At 43.4% G+C, this 27,763-nt stretch overlaps 1 protein-coding gene across 2 annotated transcripts in view; it reads left to right on the top strand.

Annotated features, from left to right (window-relative positions):
• Positions 1–942: 942 nt before the first annotated feature.
• SYT12 (synaptotagmin 12) overlaps positions 943–27,763 on the top strand; it is a 51,447-nt gene continuing 24,626 nt past the window's right edge. The window contains exons 1-5 of one of the 2 annotated variants that reach the window (XM_082191635.1): positions 943–1,918; positions 4,421–4,540; positions 22,433–22,494; positions 24,073–24,266; positions 24,515–24,904. In XM_082191635.1, the coding sequence (XP_082047761.1) occupies positions 22,461–22,494; positions 24,073–24,266; positions 24,515–24,904 (618 nt within the window). In that variant the 5' untranslated portion in view covers positions 943–1,918; positions 4,421–4,540; positions 22,433–22,460. Of the gene's footprint in view, positions 1,919–3,247; positions 3,819–4,420; positions 4,541–22,432; positions 22,495–24,072; positions 24,267–24,514; positions 24,905–27,763 lie in introns of those variants that run through there. The other variant, XM_082191636.1, reaches the window with a different exon arrangement.

The following is a 27,763-nucleotide window of genomic DNA, read 5'->3' as shown; positions in this document are numbered from 1 at the left end:
TCAGTCAAGCTGAGCTCTCTCTTTTTAAAAGAAGTCAGATTTCGAATGTGTGGAGCGGTACCTAATAAGTGCCTTCACGGTGAATACAGTCAGATGATCAGAACTGTTTGCTAAGTGACAGCTACAGTTTCTCAAAAATCAAATGCCAAGTGCCATGGAAATCTAATTTAGAGAAACGGCTTGGCAAACAAACCTTTCATTTAAACAATTGTGACCATTCAACCAGCTTTACGTTCTTGAATTTAATAAGTTAGCAACATTAGATTTTTTTTTTAATGGAGCTAATTGAAACCACTAATTTATTGACGTCCAGATGGTGAGGAAAGATGATGACTGTGTTATAAAGACAGAGGCAAGATAATAGGAGAAAGTGGGAAGCATTAACTGCCCAATCCTATTCAAGATTAGTCAGAGGTAATTCCAATTTTATACAATGGGGTTTCCTTCCAAGTAAGTGTACACAAGGGTAGTCTAAGATCCTTAGCAAATTTTATTACCTCTTTATAAAAAACAGTCCTTCTATTAAGCCTTGATCCAAAGTTCATTGTATTTAATTCCTATTCATTTCAGTGTGAACTAAAATAAGTCATGACCAATTTGTTCTATTTATTTCAATGGGACCTCAGCTCAGCTAGCAGTCTGGATCCAACCCGTCTTCTTTTTTACCCTCCTCATACCTTGGAATATCACTGTTCCTAAACTGAGCTCCATAGTTTATGGTAGACTGTTATTATTCTTTGAGATATATATTGTTTAAAACAAAGCAGATGGATCTGAAGTGTATCAGAAATAGCTGGTTCTTCAGTACAAAAGCCTCCTTTAAGGAAACTAGCCAGCACAAATATGCTCTGGCCTGCGCCACAACTGTAAACAACTGCTGGTGAGAAACACAGAACAGCTGCACCATATTAGTAGAAGAAAGATCAGGAACAGTAACCTAGCAATTCAAAGCCCTCACATTTTATTGCTGGACAAAAGTTTAAAGATGTCACAAATCAGACTAGCCTAGTGGTTCTGGGCCAATGTATTGGCCTGCTGTTTGCTGAGTTATGACATCAAGTGTCCTGCTTTACTGGAAAAAAGCAATGGCAGTCTTCACTGCTAGGTAGTGCTTATAGATGGTCAGTCCTTTTCCCTTCTCTTGCTTTGGGTGCATGAAATTCTGCAGCTCAGAAAGAGCAGGGATCTAAAGAGGGAGGACGGACCTATTAAGGAAGGTGATGAAGCGGCAGGGAACAAGAGATCCCATGGTAGGAGGTGGACAAGGAATCCACTTTCTGCTCAGGTTCCCAGGTGAGTGCTGCAGTAGTTCATCACAGCCCGGAGCTGTCATCAGAGGTTGGTTGTGGATGGGCCTCACACCTTCACCAAGAACCCACAGCCCATGCAGGTTCATCACAATTGTCACTTGCTCACACCCACCCCTGCTATTTCCTTCTACCCGCACCCCCGAAAGGCAAGCAAGTAAATGATGACAGTGAGGAGGAGGAACAGCTTCCCAATCCAGTTCTCCCTAGCAACATTTATTAGGGGGACATGTCTGGCAGCATTGGTAATAAAAGAAGCTCCTGATTCACTGTTGCCACCACAGAGTGTGTCTTCTTGCCCAAGGGCCTTCCAAACCCTTGAGCTGGCACTGCAGGAGAGGATGCAAAGGCTGTGGGTGTGACAAGTCAGCCAGTCTTGTGGCTAAGGGAAGAGAGCCTATCAGTCCTTGAACTCCTGGGTCAGGTACATGGTGAAGTTCACTGTTTTACCTATAACAGGGGTAAGCAATCTTTCTTTTTTTCCTGTTGAAGGTCACATTCTCTCAGGTGTTATCTGTTGGAGAGGCCCTTTCACCAGTGGTGGGCCAAGCCAGAGCTGATGATGAGCAAAACTAGAGGTGCCGTATGGGGTTTGATGGGCTTACTCACAAGTAAGTATACAGAGCACTTTTTGGGGTACCAATACAGCCACTGTTCTTGAAAGCAAGTGATTGTCATTCCTTCTGACTGATGTTCTCTCTTTCTATCTTATTTTAGAGAGAGATATAGATATTGATGCACACATCTGACAAGAGCCTACCAATTTCTCTCAGCATGGGCTGCGAGGGGGAATTTATTTTCCCCAAGCCATACAACCAAGAAACAATTAAGACCAAAAACACACACCCTTCCATCCATTTATTTTTACCAGATAAATACTACCCCTTTGAAATGTCCCAAAAATACATATAAAAGGGTGGGACGAAAATTCCTGGAAAAATAAGGAGATAGAAGAATGGGGCAGCTGTGACCAGTGGCGTCAAAAGTGCCTGGATACAATTCAAGTCAGGACTAAAAATGATTCATCCACACTCAGTTTGAAAGGTACAATGGACTAGGACCAATGATGGAGTTACTATAGTGACCGAATAGCTAAGCTGTAAACAAAAACTGGACTGTGGGGGTTATAGGCAAGAGAATGCCAACACTTGGGAGGCCTCTCTTCCAGTCCAAGTGCTTCCCCTAAAGTTACCTAGCTCAGAAGCAATTGGAAGTGATAGTTTAAAACCACAACAGCTAACTTCATATTTCCTTTTATCAAAAAGAAAGGAAAGAGCCAGGAAATAACAACGTATATGCTTGTGGGGACAGTGGAGGAAGTTATTTAAGTCAGGCATTGATGGCCTGCTCAGTAGCAGGCTTTATGTGTTAGAATGCTGGACATTCACACTCGGTCTCCCTTGGACTGCAAAAACAAATCTATTACAGAACGTCTGAGTGAAACCTCCTCACAACCCACCTTTTCCATCAAGCCTTTGGTTGGTTCCTGTGCCCAACCGTAACCTACCCTGTAACTAAACCCAAGCACCCTCCCTCCTCTTCTCCAGTGCCTCAGTACAGAAGCACCATTTGCTTGCAGGCAGGAAATACATTAAGGTGTCTCTTGAGGTATGTTGGGGTAAATGCTTAGGGTGGGTCTCAATCCTGGCTAGCCAAGAGTACCTCAAATTGGTCTGTTAGTATTATGTAGCAAGAGGAAGCAACAAACCTTTTCCCTAAAAGCCCAATATCCAAGCCCAGAATCTTGTTCTCACTTTCATACAAGGGATTCCTCTCCCTGGAACTGTGTGCTAGAATCAGAGCAGCTGTGGGTCGTTTGGGGAGGCTTTCAGCCATATGAGAAGTTGCCATCAGGAAGCAGCCTTATGGTTGCATTTATAGTGAGGTTGGTAGTGCTTCACATATATCACCTCAGTCATCCTTACCACAATCTTTTAATAAATGTTAGTGTCATCGATTCCAATATTGCATAAGCGGTTTTGTATGAGTTTGGACTTAATGAGACCAGGGGTCTGCCAACCTTTGAACTGGGGACCTCCCAGCTTACAAACCATAAATTGTTTGGAAAGTCTGAAGTTTGGTCCAGTCAGTATGGAAAAATATGTGTTCTGGGTCTGGGTCTCCAACTACAGTTGTGAGGAAAAAATGGGAATGGGCTGGGCAGGCACATCTCTTTGGCTGTCTCCACGCAAGGCACATTGAATGTTTTGTCTTTCTTTGGAAGAGGGGAATTTTGGCAGATAGTTTCTTCAGCCAACCTCGCCTCTTTTGACCTAAAGGAAATACAGCCCTACTTCAGTGGTGCAATTTGGTGGTAACTGACTTAGGAGAGGGCCTCCTGGGCTTTGCGAGTTGCCGCCTCTTTTTTGGCGGGAAAGTGGTAATGCTGCTGCATTTGGGGGCCGCCCTGCTCATTCTGCTGCGTGAGGCCCAGCCCAGGACTTCGGGCCCCCGAGACCTGCCCCTCGTCGCCCGCCTTCCAGAAGTGACCTTGGAACTGAGCACTCCCCGGTTGGTGAAGGGGCAAGAAAGGCCCTCCCCGTCGCCCACTTCGCAGCCTCTGCAGCTAAGCCTCGGAGGAGGCACATGGGCTTTGGCGCGGCGCCAGCCATCCCCGGCGTGCCCTTGCTGGGGGCCGCCTCCGCCTGGGCCAAGCCCTTCTCTACCGGGGCTGGGGTGGGGCTCTTTGCTGCGGGAGGGCCGGCCAGCGCCGGCGTTTCCTTGCGTTGCTCGTCCCCGCTCTCTTTCCTTCCCTCTCTGACCCCGTGGATTTGTCTCCCGAAGGAGAGGGCGCGAGAGGGGTGTGTGCGCGCGCGCTGAGCGACCTCTCCAGGCATTGCAGGGGTGCTTGGCGCTCCCGCAGTCAGGCGAGCAGCGGGCTTCGGTGAATCCTGCCGCCGCTCGCTTAGCTCCCGCCTTGCGGGAAGGGAGCACTCCCGCCCAAATTCCAACCCTCGGCTCAATCTCTTTTGGAAAGAAGCCACCGGCTTCTTTTTTTCCCAGCTGGAGAACGAGAGGGGAGGGCGGGGGTGACTCAGGCTGCTGGCGCCGCCGCCGCTCCTCCATGAAAGAAGCTCAGCAAGAAGAATTGATTCCTTTGCCTCTCATCTCAGGCCGCCGGGGCAGAAAGAGAGAAAGGAGCGAGAGCATGCTGGTGATGCGCTGCTGCTGAGGAGCCCGAGCCGAGCTGCAGAGTTTGCAGGTCATTAGTGCTGCACCAAACTCCGGGCGAGGTAAGTGGCGCCGTCGCTGCTGCTGCTGCTGCTGCTGCTGCTGCACACAAAGCGCTCGGCAGCGTTTGGGAAGTAAGCCCGGGCGGGAACTGTGGTTTGTCGGGAGAGAATGGCAAACGCAGCAGGCAGCTTTCTCGGCAGGAGGCTCAGTTTTGTGTCTCTGTGCTGGCACAATGCAACGAGGCATGCTGTTTTTCTGCACCGAACGGAGCGCCTTAGTTTGATCCCTAGCAAACCTCGCTCGCTCAATGCGATCAGCGGGGCTGTGCTGCAGACTGGCATCGTGGCGGCCTTGATCCGTGGTCCGATCCCGGAGAACGAGAGGGACGAAAGTCACCAGGCATCTTTGCAAAGTTTGCGCCTCGGTTGCCTGTGCGTAGCCCCGGGGCTGTTTGGTTGAGCGTGCCTTCCTGCGGCGTGGAGCCCTCGTGGGTTTCAAGAAGGGAGAACTGTCCGGGAAACTCCAGTTTATCCTAGGAAGATGCTTTTCGGCCGGCTATTAAGTCTAGGGTTACGGGGAGCTGCTGGATGGAAAGGGATGGGATCGGGAAATCGGAATAATGGCAGTGGAAACAATGGGCGCAAAAACTGAGGCTGGGCTGCCAAAGTGTATTCAGGAGGAGCAGAGCTGCTTAGAAAGAGTCTAGGCGTGGGAGGGAAATGCATCAAGGGTAAGAGAGACCTAGTCTAAAAAAGAGCAGGCACATCTCTATTAAAAGAATGGCTGGGGGCGGGAGGGGAGACCCCCACAAAACCAGATCTCAATATTGCGACCTGAATTAGTTGTGTTCCTTACAAATGAATCTCCAGTTCAGTTTCTAAGTGGGTGGCTTTGTGTTTCACATCCGATGCTTCAGTCTATTCAAGGACTCTGAACCCAGGAAAGCTTTCTGTTATTGCAGTTCATTTATTTGTTCCTGGAAGTTTTCACCTCCTGGCTGGGACCACTGTTGAGAGCTTGCAAAGCTTTGTGATCTAGTTCAGGGTGACCTGCCAGTGATTATCTCTTAATGTATGTTCGTTTCTTTCTTCACATGGTTGGTGGCAAGAGCAAAAAATGTGGTGCTCACTTGCAAGCCTCCAAAGATACCTTTGACATGGGGATGATTGAAGAGAGGATGACTGACAGGCTGTGATGACTGTAACCAAACTGTCTTGCCTCCACTTGGCCTTTGAAGAACGGAGCTACAAGATTGCTTTATTAAGAGAGTTAGGCTTTAGATACTTTCACCACTGTTGTCCCTATGTTCTGATTAAAGCTGTCATTTCATACATCTGTCTCTTATGTGTGTGTGCATGCACGTGCACGCACACCGTAGGGACATCTGGAGTGCTTTAGTTTTATTTCTTACCTTCCGAAGAAAAGTGCATGTGTCGTAGAAGATAGGCTGTGTAATATGGCATGAATAATGGATTGCTTTGTATGAGGAATTCTTTGCTCACGCGTAAATGAAGAGCCTTTGGTGATGACAATTTCAGAAAAGCTGTTAGGTAGAAGGTGACAGTCACTTAAAAAAAGAAATTCAACAAAATATATTTAAAGAGGAGGAAGAGGATTCCCTTCCATAAGCCCCGTTACAAGTTTCTGTTGGGATAGGATTTATTTTAGAGCCCTCCTTTTTGGCAAGCTTTCAGTGTGGCTTGCAATTTATCCATAACAGTGTAATATTTAATTCCCGCCCCCCAACTGGTATTCCATACTTCTTGCTAGGTTATTAGGGCAAGTAGCAAGCACAAAGTTTTCTCTTCTCACCCTGCTAATAAGCCTGTGGAAGTGAGAAATACTGCTTAGCCCAAGGTCACCAGAGAACTGCATTGCTGAACAGTGGTTTCTTAACTAGTGTCTCCCTGGTCCAAGTAAAAAACTTTGTCCATTGCCGTAATACTGGCTTTATAATAATGCATGCACTAGTGTTAAATAATACAACACACGGTCAGGATCAGGTACGGTCACCAAAGTGGCGTCATGCTAATTTTCCTGCTTCACCGAAAGATGCCAGAAATTAAAATTTATTGCAGTGTAACATACCTTTGATGAGAATGGTAATGACACACTCAACCTTTCCATAGAAAACCAACCTTCTCAGACAAATGTTGGACAATATCCTACCCCAGTGCAGAATTCACACAACAGTAGTCCTTGTTACACATAGTCCTTTAGGTCTGATATTGTTGACCAGCAAACTGTGGTGCTCCTTATGGTGTTGAACTCCACTCGCGTCATCCCCAGCCAACATGGTTAATAGTCAGGGATGGTGGGAGATATTGTTACCCCATCTACATCTCATGACACTGCCACACCCACAGTAGTTAATAATGGCCCCAAATTCTAGTAGCCGCTGGAAATTTACCATTTGCACTTGTCTTTCTGTAATCAAAATGCTCCTGGGACATAAACCCCCCCCCCAAATAAACTCAAAAGTTGCAGAGGGGGTGCCCATCTAATGTAGAGAATTGGAGCTAAAAAAATTTCAAATAAAAACAAATGTCTGGAATAAGGAACAGTATTCAGTTTTCTTTCTGAAAACAAATGAACCCAGGGCATTAAATATCCTAAAGAAAGCAATTGTTGTTTAGTCATGTCTGAATCTTCGTGACCCCCTGGACCAGAGCACGCCAGGCACTCCTGTCTTCCACTGCCTCCCGCAGTTTGGTCAAACTCATGTTGGTAGCTTCGAGAACACTGTCCAACCATCTCATCCTCTGTCGTCCCCTTCTCCTTGTGCCCTCAATCTTTCCCAACATCAGGATCTGTCCTTCCCGTGAGCACTCAGGGCTGATTTCCTTAAGAATGGATAGGTTTGATCTTCTTGCAGTCCATGGGACTGACTCTCAAGAGTCTCCTCCAGCACCATAATTCAAAAGCATCAATTCTTCGGTGATCAGCCTTCTTTATGGTCCAGCTCTCACTTCCATACATCACTACTGGGAAAACCATCGCTTTAACTGTATGGACGTTTGTCGGCAAGGTGCTGTTTCTGCTTTTTAAGATGCTGTCTTGGTTTGTCATCACTTTTCTCCCAAGAAGCAGGTGCCTTTTAATTTCGTGACTGCTGTCACCATCTGCAGTGATCATGGAGCCCAAGAAAGTAAAATCTCTCACTGCCTCCATTTCTTCCCCTTCTATTTGCCAGGAGGTGATGGGACCAGTGGTCATGATCTTAGTTTTTTTGATGTTGAGCAATTACATTTTGCATTTAGGGGTGCTGTTTTATCCCAGTAAAGGGAAAATGGACTAAAAATGTATTAAAGGGTCTATTCAAACCAAAAAGGATCTAGGAATGCAGATTTAAGTGCCCTTTTTAAAACCACACACTTTGATTTTGCTTTGGGACATTTTACTACCCCGAGGCACCCCAACAATGGAATTGATTTGGGTTAGTAAAATGCCTTTGTCCCTGTTTAGGAGTTTCAATCCAGTGCAAAGTTGCCTGGGTGTATTTTATTTATTTATTAAATTTCTATACCACCCTTCAGCCAAGGATCATAGGGCAGTTTACAATATAAAAACACAAAAATACATACCATAATAACAAACACAATACTCCCCAGTTATTTATTTATTTATTTATTTAATACTGTAAATAATATAAACTCCATTGAACACTGGGGCTTATTTTGAGTAAACATAAGATCGTACTTCATACAAGCGAAAAACATTTAAGAACTGTCTTCCTAAGAAATACATTGCAATGCTTAACACCCTATTTGATGCTATATAGCATCCAAAAAATACCCTCAAAAGCTACTACAGACCACGCTCCTGCTTAAAGTCATTTTTCCCCAGTTCAGATTTTCTGAAAGAAAAAACTACCAACTATTTTCCAGTTTCTCAACTATACCTTACTTGCCATCAGCAGCAAGTGATAATCTGCTATATAGATTATAAATACAACAGTGGTAATAATCACAATTGTCCTTAGCTGTGGAAGAGAGGGCACGCTTCTAGTGAGTTTCTGCATTTCTTAGGGAAGCCCCCTTTGAGGCTGCATTCAATTGTTCCCTCCCACCTACAGAGCCTCACATGGAATCTACATTTCACCTCACTTGCCATAAATAAGACTGCAAGTTCTATAGCCAACTATTTTCTATAGCTTTCACTGTCAGTTGATCATATTGGATTAAAACACACCAATATTTCTGGTTATCAAAGGGTAAAGGAATTGCATTTGGGTCTGAAATCTCATGTCGTCCTGTATAATTGAGAATCCATTTTTGCAAAGACAACTTGTATTCGGGACATTAGTTCAGAAAATGGCTTTTTGTTCAGATTCCTGCCAGTGGAAGAGGTTGCATGTGAGTATATTATAAGTGGAGGTATATGCATGCAAGGGTATGTGAGAGAAAGATTTCCACCATTGGAACTCAGTTGGATTTTTGTACACTTAACGCATGAAGGTCATCTCCTTTTAGATTTGTTGCTTTATAAAGCAGTAGCTGGGAACACATGCAGGTCTAAGTTGTTGTTTTTTTAAAAAAAAAACTGTAATCAGAGAGACTAGCCTTCAGTATATTAGGCCAATAATTCTTCTGTGTTGCTGATTTAAGATGTGGGATTCCGCTAGGTTTGGCTTTTCTTAGCCATGTAGGAAAACTTACCTAGAAGTGGCTTTTGAGGAATTGCAGCTTTCTCCGCCACAATTTTGCTGCTTGTTACATAGCGGGTTTGTGTTCTCTGCACCAGTGGTAGGATGAAAGTATGCTGCCAGATCTGGAAGCTCTCCTCCCCAAAACCCAATGTCTGTGACAGGAATTTGTGGCCTTCCAGATGTTGGATTCCATTTCCCATAATCCCTAGCCAGCATGGCAAATAGTCTCAGATGTTGGTGCACCAAAATCTGAAAGGCTATAGATTCCCCGCAATGAGTTAGCGTGGTTTCCCTCATGGTGAGAGAAGTTTCCATTGTACCTGCTTCAGAGAACTCTTTCATTTTCACAATGTGTTAAAGTTGAATTTTGACATTCAAAACAGGTTCCTCATAGCACCTTGGGCGAAACAGGAGTGGGGAACTTCAGAGTTGGGGGCTTAATGTGGCCCTCCATGCCTCTTTGCCTGGCCCTTGGAACTTTCCAGAGGCTGCACCCTCCACTGGCTATTGCTTCACACCACCTGTGTTTTTGCCTAGCTGGCATGTGGCTTTGAACTCTTATGTTTCTTGCTCTTCTGAGTGGATAAGAGAAGGGTGTGTGATTGTGTGTAGAAACTAGCCCACTGTATAAAGGTAAGGATTACGTTTGTTGCTCTTCTCACCTTTGCCTCTGGCCAGTGGGCATGTGGCCCTCAGAAGGTTGCCCAAAAGGGAAAGCGGCCCTCGGGCTGAAAAAATTTCCCCGTCCCATGAGTGATATGAAACCCCTGAGAGGTCAACTAGTCTAGCTCTTCACATTGAGTAGAATACCCCTGTTCTATAAAATACTCAATTGCCTCCAAATCATGGGTGGCTAACTTCAGGTGGCACCAAGCACATGGACATGATTTGATCCACATCCAGTTTCCTTGCAAACATACTTGTGCAATGTTTGTTTGTTTTTTGACATCAGCTGATGGGTTAGGTAGATAGATAGATAGATAGATAGATAGATAGATAGATTCTTTATTGTCATTACACTAGTGCAACATTGCACAAGTGCAACGAAATTGGATGCCATCCCTTAAAAACAACAACAGCAAAACAACAGCAACAACCAAACAAACCACCTTCCAACCACACCCACACCCACACCCATCAAACTCCCAGGTCTCACTATCGAGTTACAGCATTCAAAAAGGCCACAGCTCTTGGATAGAAACTGTTTTTCAGTCTATCTGGGCATGTTTTGAGGGAAATGGCCTCATGGGTCATATTGCACCCCTGCCTTTCAGGCCACGATTGGTCTGGATGTCTCACCCCCTTGAATTAGAAGGTACATAAGAGGCTCTGAGCAGAGGGGAGGACGTCAGAGAAGCACATCTGCCCTCACTTGAGCTGGTCAGAAGCTGAGGTACTTCCACCCACATATTCCCCCTTCTGTCTGCTCAAAGCCTTGCACAAACTCTGCAGTAGTTCCAGCTCTAGGGCAGCAGCCAGGGAAGGACTTGCTTCTACAGGCTAAGGAGGATGTCTGTCATTAAGTCAGACTGTCTACTGCTACAAGGAAAGAGGAGGAACAAGAAGATTGTCATGCTGGAGGGCAAAGGAAACCCTCAGCATCTTCCTTTAGTAAAACAACAATTTCCAGTCCTCTTTCACTGTAGATCAGGAGTTAACAGTTGCAAAGTCAATGAAGCTACAGGCCAATATAAGTGAGTAAAGAGTCTCCCTCTAACAAGTTTATAGCCACTGTAAAATGTTTTCCTGGATGACTCTAAAAAGATAAACCTATATTACAGCTGGGTTTCAACATCCAGTAAGAGGCAGAGCACTCAGTCCTGCTGGGTGATGCTTCACCAGCATGTTCCCTGCAGAGAACACGTTGGCAAAGCAAATCCTTGCAGAGAGCTGATTGAAACCTCTGCTCAGCTGAGGGTTTAGTGGTATCACACATGCCCAGTCACCAAGCCTTAGTTGGCAGCAGGACATGGAAAAAAACTTTCAGTATTGGGAGTAGGAGGTACAGTATATTAGTCTATAAGGTGCCCTGGTGTTAGGCCTTTTCTCTATTTAAAATGTGGAAGATTCCTTCCATAGATCAGTCCTCAGTACAGGGATTTTCTTTTTTAGGGGGGAGGATATTGAATAATATGTCTTGAGTTAAGTTAACAATTCAATTTAACCAAAGTGAACACGTATTGCTAGAAGGAAATGCTGTTCAGTTTTCTTTTCATTTCTTGTTATAACAACATAGCAGAGCCAGAACACCTTAACAATATGATCCAGCACTGGCCTTCCATCTCAGCCCGTCAATTAAGATTTACTTCCATTGATTTGTTCCTGTTGAGAAGTTGATTAATCTGCTGATTAATGTATGTTTTGATCAAGGCTGTCCTTCTCATTTCCTCAGCTGCTCCTTTGTTCCAGGAAGTCTTTGTTCTTCCTATGATTGTTTATTCTTGCCATCCCATTTTGCAATATTATTTCTTTTGTGCAAACGGAATGTAATTTCCTTGGCTTCGTTTAGCCCTGCCTGTCACCACTCTCCCGTCTGTAGCAGCTCATAAAGAAACTAATGAGAATCTGTCTCCAATCACCTTTGTCTTCATTAGATTTTCATCAGCCTTCTGTGACTCCACCGGTGCCTTGGTGAAACTACTGGTGACACACATTGGAAGTATTAAATAATCTTGCTCCAGGTTATGTACTTCTGTGGCAACTCCATGATCTCCGCAGGGGAGCTAGGAGTGAAAGTCCTCTGGCAGGAATAATAATAATAATAATAATAATAATAATAATAATAATAATAATTTATTTATACCCTGCCCATCTGGCTGGGTTTCCCCAGCCACTCTGGGTGGCTTCCAACAAAATATTAAAATACAGTAATCTGTCAAACATTAAAAGCTTCCCTAAACAGGGCTGTCTTCAGGTGTCTTCTAAAAGTCTGGTAGTTGTTGTTCTCCTTGACATCTGGTGGGAGGGCATTCCACAGTGCGGGTGCCACTACCGAGAAGGCCCTCTTAATGGTTCCCTGTCACTTCGCTTCTCGCAGTGAGGGAGCCGCCAGAAGGCCCTCGGAGCTGGACCTCAGTGTCCGGGCAGAACGATGGACGTGGAGACGCTCTTTCAGGTATACTGGACCAAGTCTGTTTAGGGCTTTAAAGGTCAGCACTAACCCTTTGACTTGTGCTCTGGAATGTACTGGGAGCCAATGTAGGTCTCTCAGGACCGATGTTATATGGTCTTGGCGGCTGCTCCCAGTCACCAGTCTAGTGTCCGCATTCTGGATTAGTTGTAGTTTCCAGGTCACCTTCAAAGGTAGCCCCACATAGAGCGCATTGCAGTAGTCCAAACGAGGGATAACCAGAGCATGCATCACTCTGGCAAGACAGTCCGCGGGCAGATAGGGTCTCAGCCTGTGTACCAGATGAAGCTGGTAAACAGCTGCCCTGGACACAGAATTGACCTGCACCTCCATGGACAGCTGTGAGTCCAAAATGACTCCCAGGCTGCATACCTGGTCCTTCAGGGGGCACAGTTACCTCATTCAGGACCAGGGAGTCCTCCACACCTGCCTGCCTTCTGTCCCCCCAAAATAGTACTTCTGTCTTGTCAGGATTCAACCTCAATCTGTTAGCCGCCATCCATCCTCCAACTACCTCCAGACATTCACACAGGACCTTCACTGCCTTCACTGGTTCTGATTTGAAAGAGAGGTAGAGCTGTTGGGATACTGCCAGGGAGACAAAGTCCATCATGGCCCCACGTCGCCTCCGGATGTCCATCGATCTCCCGTAGACACGCAATATCAGCAATTAGCGATACGAGCTCCAGAAATAGCTTGCCACACTCCACAGCTGATGCACACTCCTATCAGCAGATGATGCACAGCGAAAGATGCACGCAGGAGAGCATTATTTAAGTTTATTCAGCGTTGGTCAGAACAAAGAAAAACATGACCGCCTGCTTCAGTGTTCAGGCACCAAGAGAGAGACAACAGCTCTATCAAAACAGAAAACATCCTGTGAACAGGAAATACACAGACTCTGTGACTCACAAAGCCTGCTCCCTTTTAAGGTGGAACGGAAATATCCTAACAAGAGCTGGGTATCATCCACATATTGATGAATACCCAGCCCAAACCCCCTGATGACCTCTCCCAGCGGCTGCATGTAGATGTTAAAAAGCATGGGGGAGAGGACAGATCCCTGAGGCACCCCACAAGTGAGAGCCCAGGGGTCTGAACACTCATCCTTCACCACCACTTTCTGCCCCCAGCTCCCAGCCCCTCTAGACGGTTCAGAAGGATGTTATGGTCGATGATATCAAAAGCCACCAAGAGATCCAGCAGATCTCGAAACAGCAAACTGGGAAACATTTCTTCTTTGATACACAAGCATATGAATCTGTCTTACAATGAGTCAGATCACTGGCCAGTCTAACTCAGGACTGTCAGCTCTGGCTGGCACCTCTCCTACTCAGAGTAGAACCTAAGTTAGTTGCCCCATTAATTTCAGTGGGTCTACTCTGAGTAAGATTTAGTTGGATACAATGCTAAACCTTGGCGCAAAGGGCTGTGAACAATCTTGAGATCCTGAAGATCCCTTTAACTTGAAATGCTTGGTGTTGAAACTAGAGTGTTCAGCATGCAACACCTGTTCTCTACCTCTTAACTGTTGAGTGGGATGGGCTGCTCATGGCCCCAAACATAATTATGTGCAGCCATTGGCCTAATTTTAAAAGCTCTCCAAGTAAGTGATCACGTCATACCTCTGGCAAGAGGGATCTGTCCTCCCCCAGAGAAGTAGAGAGGGGTTGCAGAAAGAGAGAGAAAGGATGGCTGTGCCTATTTTTGACTCTGATCCCACCCACACTCAGCATTCCCACCCTCCCAGAGATTACCCCCAAGTGAATGCAGAAAAAGTTAGCTTAGCCCATGAAGCTGACTAAAAATGTGGATTTGAGGTATGCAGCAGAGATGTAGACAAGCATAGGCCTTTAAAATGTTCAAGGAGCTATGCTAGCCTTTTCCTCACTGACTGAAAATCTGTCCTTCTCCAAACTTTAGTCCTTTTGAAAAGTCTGACCCCCTTTGCATCTGTTTCAAAGAATAGGGCTGCAAAGATAAACTTGGAAATGCAAGCAGCTGTTTAGTGGAAACGAAAGCATAGAAGGTTGAAATTTCCTCCAGGTCCCTCTCTGTCCTTTCCACATCATAATGTGAATTTATGCTAATCTTTTTCAGTTTTGTTTTCATCCCGGGTACTCTGAATAGAGACTTGAAGGCTTTTGTCCTCATAGCAGGCTAGTAGCACTAGAATGGGAATAATTTCCCCAAGCATTTTGGGCATGTTGCATAGATCTGAATTACTGCACTGACACCTTAAGGGTCATTGCACCACACACACACAGTAAATCCCAGCAACACAGGGACTTCAAGAGCTGCATGACTTGGCTGCCCTGTGTCTTCTGTCAATGTTGTGACCAGAGAAAAGGTTTTTGACAGTCCTTGGGTACATCCACCTTGTCTTGCTCTCTTACCCGACCTCTATATGTCTCAAATGATGAGGGTGTTGGATTTGGGAAATCTGCATTTCTTCTCAGCCTCATTTGAGGAAATTTATTTAGGAATGTTTCCTATCTGTTTTCTAGAAGTATGGTTGTGAGCTACTCTATGCATTTTTTGGCTTTTTTTAGGATGAAAGAGAACAAAAGCACTTATCTTTTGAGCCTGGCCAGGCTATAAATCTAATTAAGTGCAACATTTTTTAAATTGCCTGTTGTCTTGCGTTGAAGTGTAGCTGAAAACCCTCCCAGATGCCAACCCTACTCGGGTTACAAATGACAAGAATTTTTTGGGGTCATTCTCTTGCTGGTGTTTACTCACTGCCTTTATTTATTTTGCAGAATGAATCATGTCTCAGGCTCATCTTGTAACCATTCTGCGGCAGTGCAGAGTTGTCAGGCCATTTGGGATTGGAATCTCAAAGTACACAATCTTGCAGTTGAGGGAATAGTTTGCATAATTACATTTATAAACTCGATTCTTGCCTTTTGCTTACCATTGTGGTTGAAGAGCAATGTTGCATTTTGCTGAGTAAAATTAGCAAAAGACAGATCCCTGTCTCAAGGAGCTTCCAATACTAGAAAAGAGAAAAGCATGGATAACAAGCCAATAGAGAAAGGGGAGGAATGGGTCAGAGTAACCAAAGATGAATGTAAACAGATGGCTGTTACATCCAGCCAGGCATGCAGTGCAATCGTATGCATATTTACTTGGAACATATGGGACTTACTCCCAGGAAAGCCTGTACAACATTTCAGGCTTTGTATAATAGAGCTTCAGGCTTAGTTTCAGTTTGGGGTGATGAATAATGGATTGGCCTAAAGTCTTCTTGGAAAGGCCAGTACCTAATTATTTCATCAAGTAAGTGGATCAGAATAAGTCAAATTCTTCATTATCCTTCTTTAGTATTTTTGGACAGCTCAAGCTCAGGCTGGAATGCTTTTCAGTACCAAGGACAGTTCTAGTGATTGCTCATGATTTGCCTGGAAGGCTGGCACTAGTGTGCATATTGTACCTACTGTGTTATGTATAATTAATGTATTAAATTAAGCTTACCCCCAGAACATGTCAAAGAATGCCTCCACACACACTCCGTGTTACTCTTATACACCAAAATTAAATATCCATCATATGTTTGGGGGATGTATATAGTGCCCAGTGATTAAAAGGTTTGTTTCTGAATCTACAAACAACTCCAAAATAAAAAAGCATCCTAAAGAAGATACAGAATAAGTCAGAATATCAAATACAATAAATGGCCCAGGTATTGTCCTCCCTTGAAAGCCCTCATCTCTGAAGATTATGGACTCCCGTACAGTTAGATTTGTGCAGGGTGCTGAGATTACACAAAGTGAGCTTTTCAGCTAGTTGGGCTCACCAAGAGCACTCTCTAAAATTGTGAATGGTAAAGCTCATGGCAGGTGAGTAGTTTTCCCTGCTGCTGAGAGCAACCCAGTGCCTTGGACTCTCAGAATCTTTGCTACTTGACTTTTTCTGTAGTTTTTTTAGGATTATGTCTCTTACCTTCAGGTTTTGCCTTTATTAAGAATGTCCCACTTCCTGGGTAGGTATTTTTTTTTAAAGGTTTCAAATCAGTGCAGATGTATGTTTATCACTTTATGGCTTACTTGCCTTGCATGTGTGAATGCATTACCACAGATCAAAGAGCAGAGACGCAACTTCCATGTCACTTCACCTCACTTCAGACACAATTGGTTGCAACCCTAACGCCACTTACCTGAAAGTAAGCGCCAATGAATTCAATAAGACTTAACTTTTGAATAGGCATGGTTAGGGTTGCATTATAAGTTAGTTGCATATAGGCCCCATTGAAATCAATGGGACAAGTTAGTCATGACGGAAGTCTCACTGATTTCATTGGTAACTTAAGTGCAACTAGTGTGGTATAGATCTAGCCCAATGCTTTTCAGTTGAATAAAGTTACGGTATATGTATGCACGTGTGAACCAGTCCATAAATGACACTTTTCTATGAAAAACCTAGTTGGGGTTTGATGAAAATAGTATTGTTTAATATTTCATTTAGGCAACAGGAATGGCAATGGTTATTCTGGTTTTCTTTTCTGTTTGCTCTTCAAAATATATGGGTGCCTTACTGTTCACAAGCAAAATGAACTGTGAACTGCTTGACGGATCTCTGGTTTGCTTTGTTTTTTGCTTTTATATGATTAGGAATTCTGTTCCATCGATTTTGCTTCTCCACCTCAGTCTGCTAGTTTCGACATCTCACTGCATGCTTGCGACCAGGCAAGTTATGTGGTCCCTGCTGTGTGAAGATGGCTTTGCAGAGGATTCTGGGATATGGGTACTTTTATTAGACAGGAAGATGCTGGTTCAAATGCTCTTTATTTTACCTACTGTCTCTAGCCTTTTTAAAAAAACAAAACAAAACAAAAAGCAGTACAGTGGTATGAGCAACACACACAGAATCTGCTCCAGTTGCTGACCCTTCCCACATTCAACAGTTGTTTTAAAAATGTGGGTTTTCAGTTAGCTTGTTAACTGTATTGTAAGCCACCTTGGACATGAAAATCATGACCGAGAGGCAGGGGTGCAAATATTCTAAATATTCACCTGTGGGGTGCATTGAGTGGAAGAGTCTTTTCAAAGCCTCATAATAAACAAACAGGAGGAGCAACATTATTCTCTACCCCACCCCCCAATGCTTATGGAGGTAGGTAAGAGAGGGTCTTTTTAAATGACCAGGAAAATACTAGAGGGGTTAAAATTCCCCTTGGCTCTCCCTCTACCCCCTCCCTCCCCCAAAAAACTAACCAACCACCTTGGCCACCACTTTTCTGTTTGCCCCTGGTGAATAACCTTGACAGAGGAGAGTAGTGCCCAAGATCTTCTGAGTAGGAATGGAGATTGAATAGTGTTGACTGAGGGAAGTGAAGTGCTCAGTCAACAGAAATGGGCTGCAGTCACTTTACCTGCATAGGTTGATTCATTGAAGGTGCCTGAGCCTTCCTTTCTCCAGTGTATTTTTTCTCATTTCACCTTTGATCCCGAAGGGTGAAATTGGGCTCAGAGAGCACCCTTTGGCATGCACTCTCTGGGCTTCAGTGCTTTCCTTTTGTAAGCAAAGTGTGGCTGGGGGGGTCTCTCTTCTCCCCTGAAAGTAAACACTGAGAAGAGGGATTTCCTGCACAGTTCATCCTTCCTCTTTGCAAATTTCATGGGGCGCCAATTTTTTATTGTTATTTATTGCATGGAAATGAATTTCTGTCTAAACATAGCAATACAATGCCCATGTACCTTGGGAGACTGTTCCTGTAGGCTCTGAGCAGTAGCGATAATAAACAGTTGGAGGAGTCCTTTCCTCAGCTCTGGCATCATCTATTTATTTTGCAGTGACCTCTCAATAAGGCCAGCTCCATATTAAATTATTTGTCCATATATTATCCAACACAGGATCATCTGTACACAGAAAACGAGGCGAGTGATGGGGAAATAGCAAGTACAAACTGAACAGCAAGACTGTTAGTAAGATTGTTGTTGATGCATGCATTAATGAAAATACAACACATCACAAAACTAAGCCTCAACAAATTTAAACAACCAACATGAAGCTTGTCCATAACAGAAATAATAAACAATCCATGAAAACAGTATGTGACGGAAATAATAAATAGTCCAATATAATGTAAATGAGTTCCATCTGTGAATGGAATGCATCAAATAAAGCTGATGTACAAATTGCAGGCAATAGTAAAGTTAATATGATGAAAACTTTGGAATATATTTTTCCTTAAGTACGTCCTCAGAATCTACTGTGATGGGTGGCATCCAAGCTGATTCTTCCCAAGATATCACTGGGCACACAGCAATTCAGTAAAACCATAAGTAACAAAAAGCGGAGAGCTACAGACAGACGGTAGACAATGTTGTAAACTTTTCCAATAGCCTTCCAAATCTCAAACAACCACCAGGACTCTGACCCAAAGACAGAGGAGCCAGCCAGATCAAGAGGCCTAATGGTGCAAGCCATGGAAGTGCTGGACCCCCATACCCAAGGCCTGACAATGAAGCCAGGGACCCCTGAACTGAGACCCCTCACACAGTACTCCTTGAGCCAGATTGTCCTTGTGGGACTCCCTCCTCCCATACCAGGGGCTTCATATTCCACAGTGCCCTTTTACCACTGGAGTGCAGCAGACAGGCAAGAAGAGAGAGGAAGTTGCCCGAGCACTGTGCTCTAAGCCAGAAAGTATACTAATATAATATAGTATAATAATACTGTCTGCTCTTGAGGAAGCGTGAAGAACCTGGAAGAGATAATATGGCCCATGCAGAATATAAGTGAAACAGAAGCACTGCAGCCTAGTGGTCCCAGCAACCTTTCTCTGCAGGTCTTGCCCTGATGAGGCAGGTGTGAGGACTAAAGGTCCCCGCCTTCCTAGTGCACACCAAGGCTACTTCTCTGCTGGGTCTTTCCCAAGCAGTCTCAAACTGTGCCTGCACAAAACTGATTTCTGTTCAACCTGCTTAATTTCCCTGCATGCCCAAGGAGACCAAGGGGGAGGAGAGCTGGGTGTTGGGGTGTAGCCAAGGAATTGGGGCAATTGTGAGCATATTTACAAGCAGTTTATTCAGCATACATCAGGACAAAAGGAAAACACGTCTTCTCTCTTTCGTGTCCAAGCAAACAGCACATAAGCAAAAGTTATACACAAATGGAAGTTCCCAGCAAGCTGTGCTGGAGTGTAAACAGGCATGTGACACACAACAGTCATGCCAGTTCCTTAAGGTGGAACAGAATATCCTAACACTGGGTGCAGTTGGAGGGGGAGACTTTCAGGAGAGGGAGACAACCCAGCTTTCATCATCCTGCTTCTCTTGTCTCCTGGCCCCACACCTCTCCAGCCCCCTCTTCTGCCTCAGAGTCTGGAACAGACTCTTCCTGCTCACTAAACACTCTTACCTCCCCTGCGTATTACCCTTCCTCCTCCCAATCTGTTCTTTCTCACTCTTGTCCCTCCGACCACTCACTGTCGTCCCACCACCAATCCCCTGGCTCTGAGCAGTCTTCCTTTGGGGGCTCCCCAGCTGGTGCCTCCCACCAATCCTGTGCATCCAGCCGCTCCATGACATAGGCTTTAAAATTAAGGTATTCATCAGTATCTGGGGATTCTCAATACAACTAAACATGAACCCACCTTTTCTGCATTGTGGGGTCTTTTTCAAAAGACCATGAGATGCTGAGTTAGGGGAGACTTTGTAGGGCAACTTGCTCCTCATACACCTGAATATTCAGCTTACCCACTAGGAGTTGTAATGAAAAATCTTGATGGAGGTTCTCGATGAAAAAAAACATGGGGTCACTCCCTGCTCAGATGGATAGAGGGTAAGCAGGAAATTCTCAAGCAAACCCTTACAGAGCCATTCATCAGCTGGACACGGAATGGAACAATGCAGTAATTCCTCCCCAGCAAGCAAAGAAAGAGCCTTCAGGAATGAAAGATAAATCAGACCTCCTCCACTGGCAGGTTGTAGTGTAGTAATTTTGCTAGGTTCCAGCAATCAGTGACCTCTAATCCGGGGTGATGTACTTGAGAAGCAGGTTTTAATAACGCATTTCCACAAAACACCATGCACTGGTGACTCATGCAGTACCAAAAGACAGAGGAGAATCTCTTCTTGCATAAGTGTACACTGAGCACACTGGCTGAGACTGTAAACTTGTTCTCTCTTGCAGACCATTGGGACACTGCTGGTTATTGGAAGAGTTTACAATGCAAACTCCAAGGCCTAATTCATATGCCATTGGGAACTCAGCCAGATGGATGCTGCCTTGGTGTTATTGGCTGCTTGTGGCAGCTAGTCCCCCCCCCCCAAAAAAAAAGAAAATCTGGTTGGGTGATCAAACCATGTCCCTGCTTCATCCACCAAAGTAACCTGGTATCCGTATCAAAAACAATAAACTAAAACAACATACACAGTGGTTTTTCCTCTTCTTATTAGGTTGTTGGCTGCTAATTTTGCTTACAACAGCCCAGCAGAAAGAGACTGTATTGTTATCCCCATATTTTAGATAAAATTCTACTCATGCTAATATATTTCACGATTTGGTTACCATCAGCCTGAGCTGCATGGAGCTGGTTAACATTAGGCTAACTGTGTAAAGGGAAGCCTTTGGGGAAGAGAAGCTCTCGGGAACAACTGTGCCACAATGGTGATATATTGCAGCAGGCCTAAACAGAGGATTTCTCCATCCCCATCGTCCAGCCAAGACACCAAACTCCTCCTCCAAGGGTCTTCTGCTGGTTTCCTCACCTCAAGAAGCGAAGTTGCAGGGAACCAGGCAGAAGGCCTTCTCAGTAGTAGCGCCCTCCCTGTGGAATGCCCTCCCTTCAGATGTCAAGGAGATAGAGAATTACACAAATTTTAGAAGACATCCGAAGGCAGCCCTGTATCAGGAGGTTTTTAATGCTTGATGTTTTTATTTTGTTTTTAAATATGCTGTAAGCCTCCCAGAGTGGCTGGGGAAACCCACCCAAATGGGCGGGGAATAAATAATAAAATTATAATTATTATTTCAAGATGCAGATTAACCAAAAAGAAAATTAACCAACAGAGTTCTCAGCTTTTTGCTTTCCATATGCATGACAGATTATTATTATTATTATTATTATTATTATTATTATTATTATTATTATTATTTTAAATCCCACGTTTCATCCTTTTCATGTTGGGGAAAGTAGCATTTGTTGAGCTGCCTATCACACAACAGTTAAAGGCACGGTGCCTCTGTTTGGAAATTTGGTGGCAGCCATGCCACAGTGGTTCAGATCCAGACTAAGTTAGTGACATTTCTGTCCCATAAAATTAGCCAATGAGTGTGTAAAGTTCTGTTTATTTAAACGGGACTGAAGTGTGACTAATTTGATCTGAAGATTCTTGGGTGAAACAGAATGAAATGCAAAGCTTATGCAGAAATATTAAAACACAGTGGAGGGGAAGCTGCCATATAAATGTACTCTTAAAACCATGATGACTGGATCCTTTGCTTTATTATGCAATGGCGTTGGAATTTAGGTTCTGGGACTCTTGGTCCCGGACCTCAAGCAGTGAAACCCTTTTGGCCTGACGCTGGCCTAGCAGTAGCCATCAACTCTCCTACACCAGCATGGTCTAGTTCCAGGGACTACAGGGCTAAGGGGCCTCTTCAGTGATATGGGCAGGCCTGCTGCTGTTAGAGCCATTGGAGCATTGGGCCAACAAGCCCATTGGCCCAGTAATACAGGAGCAGAGAAAGGCGCTGCTCCACTTCACAGAGACACAGGATGCTGCAGCAGTTGTAGCACCTCTGTAGCCAAAGCAGCCTAAGAGGATTGGGCTTCCCATGACAGAATGCAAAGGAATATTTTATATGTGTAGCAAAGTGTGTAATGTCATTTCTGCTATTAGTAGTATCAGTAGTCATAATACTACATACATGTATTAGATGCTGTACACCAAAGTTTTTAGACTGCATACAATAAAAGTAATTAAAGCACCCAATACAATCCAGTAAAACTAAAATAAATGCAAGAGGGCAGACTAAAGAACAAAAAATGACTAAAAACAGCAGGATCCCTTCCCAATCGTTGTGCCAATCATTGTGGAAACAGAAGAAAGGGGGTTTGTATTAGCTTTTCATTAATTAGTTATAGAATAAATCTGGTCTTGAGGTACTTTCAGTGTTATACAGCATTGTCTTGATTTCCTCACTGTTTGTGTATTCTTCTAGGTAACTGCCCTTACTCAGGATAGTCACCATGGATAATAACGTTGCTGAGCACCAACTCAGTGGTGAGTATCTTGAATGCTGAACAAACTCCGCTAGGGTTTTGTTTGGAGATGTCAGTCTTGGTAAAAGTCTCCCTGCTCAAACAATAATAATGTGATGTGCCTTCCATTTAGAAATTTTCTGGACAGAACATCCAGAAAACTCTTACAGCCCCAGAGACAGGAGGATATCCAGACAAATACTGAGGGCTGCATCTCACATGTATCATTTGATGAAGCCCTTACCTTCAATCCAGTAGCTTTCTAACATAAGAACTTATTCTAAGGGCCAAGCTAGGTGAGATGGTGAGAGATTTATGAGAAGCTCAATACTACCAGGTGCACACAGAGTAAATTCTCTAGTTAAGGTCTGTGGAAAGAAGATGCTTGAGGAGAATAATTGGTGGCCTACCCCAGTCTAATGTCCTCCAGATGTTTTGGACTACAACAGCCCCAACCAGCATAGTCAAGGATGATGGGTGTTGTAGTTGAAATTTGGAAGGCACCAGGCTAGGGAATGTAGACGTGTTGTTGCTCAGTATTAACGCCTGATCATTGATTCATCTGTTTCCAAGCAAAGAACCATATATTATTGTCTCAGCTGGTTACTAGAGGTTTTTCAAATGAATTTCTCTGTTGGGAAGTAGCTAGTGAAAGTATATGGGGCTTCAGGTCTCTTGGAAGCAGTTGTGTGAATACCTGTCTTTCTAGAAACACAACAATACTTGGTATGTGAAGAAGTTGTGCATTAAGTTGGTTCAATTGTGTATCTTATTGCCACTTCTTGTAGATCACTGCAAACTGTAGAATGTGTGTTTGCTTGAAAGCTGTTCCCATTTATCATAATCAGGTGGGAGCAATTTTCTGTGCCAGTATGAAATTCATAGCATGGTTGAACAGTGGGCCATCTATCTACATTGAAAAGATTATTGCAGTCCAAGTCTGGTGAGGAGACTGCTTGGATACATATAGAAACAGAATATTTGAAAGCTAAAAGTCAAAATGTAGGGGGGAAATGTTTTCCGAAACCATGAAGAAATAAACACATTTTTATTCTCACTGGTAAGAGGAAAAATAGATCAATTTTGAAAAGCTGAAAGAAAGAAAATGCTTCTTTATAAACTAGTAATGGGTAGTATTCACAGATCAGCCAGCAAAAATATTGAACAAGAACTGAATAATGTGAAATCATTTAATGAAAGATTTTTCTTATGAACAGAAAGTTGCAGAGTGATGATAAAAACAAAGTGTTGTAATTCTCCTAAATTTGGGAAGTTACTTCAATGGCTGTAAACAAAAAATCCTGTTATGTTAAGCAATCACATATTTTCTTAGATAGTTCGCTGTACAGAGAGATTATAGTTTAGATTTGAAAAGAAAGATGTGTTCCGTTGTGTCAAGCCATTGTGGTGAAGTTTTGTGTGAAATGTTGTATACTGTTGGTGTGGGGTTGGTGGTGGTTATGAATTAAGAACGGTTAGAACCTTAATTTGCACCTTCATCACAGCATCACAGAAGATACCACACAGAAGGCCACTTAATATTCCTATAATGTTTCTGTAAGATTTCAATGTGCCATGATAACTCACTCTCTTTTTCCAGTCATAAGAAGTCCACCTGGATGGGAAATAGGTATCTATATTACTGGAGCACTTGTTCTGCTGGCAATAGCTGGAGTAAACCTGTGGAAGCTGTGGAGGTCGGGCAGCTATCCTGCACCATCTCCATTTCCAAACTACGACTACAGATACCTAGAACAAAAATATGGGACCACATATTCTCAGATCAAGCAAAAGGTAAAGGGCATTGAGAAATCCTTCAGTTACCACAATCATCCATTCCCCCCCCCCTGTGCACCATCATAATAGCAGATTTGATTAAGAGCTCCCACTTGAGTTCAGAATTTTAATCAGTGGTGGGACTACGAGGGCATGTGGGGAAATTAAACTCTGGGGCTTGCAAAAGGTTGATGTTTTACAGTAGTAAATAGTTTAAAGTTAATCTTGAGCTCTGACTAGCTTTCTGTTCTGCTTACTGTCTGTAGAGAGCTGCGAGCAACTTCCGAAAGGCAGGAGAAAGGACCTCTCCTGTTCGCAAGCCCAGCCTGAAAATGGATGACACCTTTGAAAACATTAATGAGTTGGGCACTTTGGAGCTGATGAACAAAGACCTTGAGTTGGCTCCCTACGGGCCACTGAAAAAGTCCATCTCCACCGATTCTCTCTGTTCCATCTCCTCAATTGGAAATAACTTTGGCCATGAGTTCACAGTGGGACAGGTGGAAGTCAATATGGAATACAATGTGAACTCCAACACCTTGCATGTTACACTGCTACAGGGCAAAGATCTCATGGAGAAGGAAGATGTCAACTTTGAATCATGCTTTGTGCGCATCAGTTTGCTTCCGGATGAGCAAATAGTTGGCATTTCAAGGGTAAGTTTCTCCACCATTTTTACTTGTATACAGTGGTGCATTACATAATAGCAAATGCTCAGGATATTTTTCACCATGTCTTCCAATCAAATAAACATGTGTTTCTTTTTGGAGTTTTTATGCTGTATTGTTGTTAGCTTAGTTGTTCAAGTGGTGAGATCTAGGCACTTTTTTGATCTTCACTTATAGTTGATTTCAGATTCCTGAGGGAATGTTGAGTTGGTCTGAAGTTTCTCAATCATGCAAAAATGTGTTGTGTGTGATCCACATCTGCATTCTAGGAACTGTGTAATGAATTAACTGGCCATGAGCATGATTATGGCATGCTGTGAGTATCAAACCACCTTGTTCTTCCTGTGCTTCAGTTCAATAGATCACATAAGTGTTGACTTCCTTAGAATAGGGGTGAAAGAATGCTTGCTGTAATTAAGTGCTCATCCACTCCATCGGATTGGTTTCTCAGATACAGGTTTTTAGACAATTCTTTAAGCAGAGTAAACCAACACCTTTCCACACCATTTTATGTGGAATGTTTGGGCTTTGGAATAAATGGCCTCCCAAGGGACTGTCCTGATTTGATTGTGCCTTTACTGGTGTAGACTGTTTGAGCTTTATAGAACTGGATTTGCTAGAGCTATGTGTTATCTGTCTTTAAGAGAGCTATTGTCAGAATGTATGGATTTTTTAAATTGTACATTTGCTTTATTTTTTCTTTAATCAGAGACATAATGTTTTATAAATGAAAATAAATATTTAAAGCCAATAGAATCAGCTGTCTAGCTATTTCAGCCCTCCAGGTTTAATCTGGTTTAATTACCTGACTTGAGATGAATTTAGCTGCCTTGATGTTGCAATCTCTGATGGCCCATAGAGTCATGTGTCACACCTTTGCCTGCTTTGATGGCAATGAGACAACCTGCATTTCTAGGATCTATGAGCAGCTATTGCTGAATGAAGCAGCAGCAATTATATAATTAAACCCATGGTTTATGAAAGTATCTTGTGGATGTAGGTTGACTGGATGTTCTGGTAGCTTTTGCCAAAAAGGGACACATCTTCTAGCTATTTATGAGTTAAGGGAAGGAAAGCAACACTGCACCACTGATTCCCCCTTTTCAAGACTCCAGAGATTTCCCATAGTTCAAGAGAGGGATAATGCAAGTCCTCTTCATACAGCATCTTGCTGAATAGGAATCGGTTGTCAGGAGCAGTGTGATCACAGGGTCGCTGAACTCTGAAACTGGCAGTGACTTGAGGCCTATTTAGTCAATGTTCCCCTCACCCATTTCCTAGGCAGAATACATCACACTGTGTGGCCACATATTTAATCCACCCTGTTGCTTACAGTTACATTCAAACACTATGTAAAAGCGGTACTTATGGTGAAGCTAAATTGTTATAACAATTTCTAGAAGGGGGCCCTCTGAGTCTGTTTCAGCAAAAACAACTAACACATTTATTATGACATAAGCTTTCATGGACTTGAGTCTACCTTATCACGAGAGAGATCTGGAAGAAACAATATGCATCATGTCAATGCATTTGCTGAAGACGAACAACTGAAGCAGCAGGAAATTTATCAAGAGATGATAGATTGTAGAAAGTGTGGAGGGATAACATGCTTAGGAGGAGGACTGATTTGTTTCTGATATTTTAGTTTTGATGCCTGCCTTGGAAATTATTGTTGTAGTTTAGTTCTGGTCTTATGGTTTGGGCTAGGAATGGGTGCTGAGATGTATTTTAATACTGAGTGATGTTTGAATTTGTTAGCTGCCTTGAATTTCTTTTGAAAATTAGGCAGGATTATGTTGAGCAATTAGTAAGCGGTTTTGTTTAAGGCATTAATAACATTTAAATCAATTACTTAATTCAAGGTGCTTTCTTTTCTTGGTGATTTAAATTGTCTTTACTTAAATTACTTCCCATAGCATAATATTGAGGACTTTGAAGTCTCTTTTTTTACAAAGATGGATTCAGCAACTCAGGATTCAGTAGCTTGCCAGCACCTGTTTTGTTTCCTGTGAATTAGTCTAATCTAATTCTCAACTCTCAGATGTGAATTCCTGCCATTTGAAAACAAAGTTTTCTTAAAGCCTCCATCTCTAATGTCTTATTCGTCTTACAGAATAGATTTAATTGCTACTGTAAAAGTTAGAAAATTGACAGATGGTATTCCATACAACCTCCACAGAGGAAACTTTGACTGTATCACAAGGCTTATACCCAAAAACTGTTAATCCTTCAGGAAAGGCTCCTGTTGTGAATAAGATTTCCAGAGCAGGAAGGCAACCACATATATTGATTTTGCAGGTTCATCTAGGCTGAGGGCCTTGAAGAACTTGTACAAAAGCAATCAATATAGTTGTCTTTCTTCTCTTGGGGTACAGATTCATTTAGCAGACAATGTCAGTGCTTTTTCACCTTGCTCTTCGTCTACATTGCAGTCACTAGGTGACAATGTAATGCTAGCAGCACCGCTAACTGCATTCTCTTAGGCTTGGGGTCCACCTTTAGCCCAAACCTGCATTTGGGAACCCACTTTTTCATTCTTTTTACCTTATGTTTGTGAGATGGTATTGCTCCTCTTGGAAGACCAATGCTTAAAGAAAGGCAAAGAAACTCCTAAATAGTCACCAGTAGAATTGTCACCTTCTGAACCAGCCATTTGATGATATGCTGATGCCATCATATGAGAAGATTCTTCTGTTAATTCCTGCATTTGAGGTTGCTATTAAAGAAACAAGAGGAGACCAGGCCGTCTTTCCACTCAGGTAATTTGGTAACCCTACATCGACCATGTTTTCGAAACAGATGCTTCAATATAATTTCCATTCAAGGACTGATTCAATTCCACCTTCT

Source organism: Podarcis vaucheri (genome assembly GCF_965113315.1).
Source record: "Podarcis vaucheri genome assembly, chromosome: 1".
NCBI classification, from domain to species: Eukaryota; Metazoa; Chordata; class Lepidosauria; order Squamata; family Lacertidae; genus Podarcis; species Podarcis vaucheri.
The sequence above is the reverse complement of the archived record's forward strand: the minus strand, read 5'-3'. Positions and strand labels throughout refer to the sequence as shown.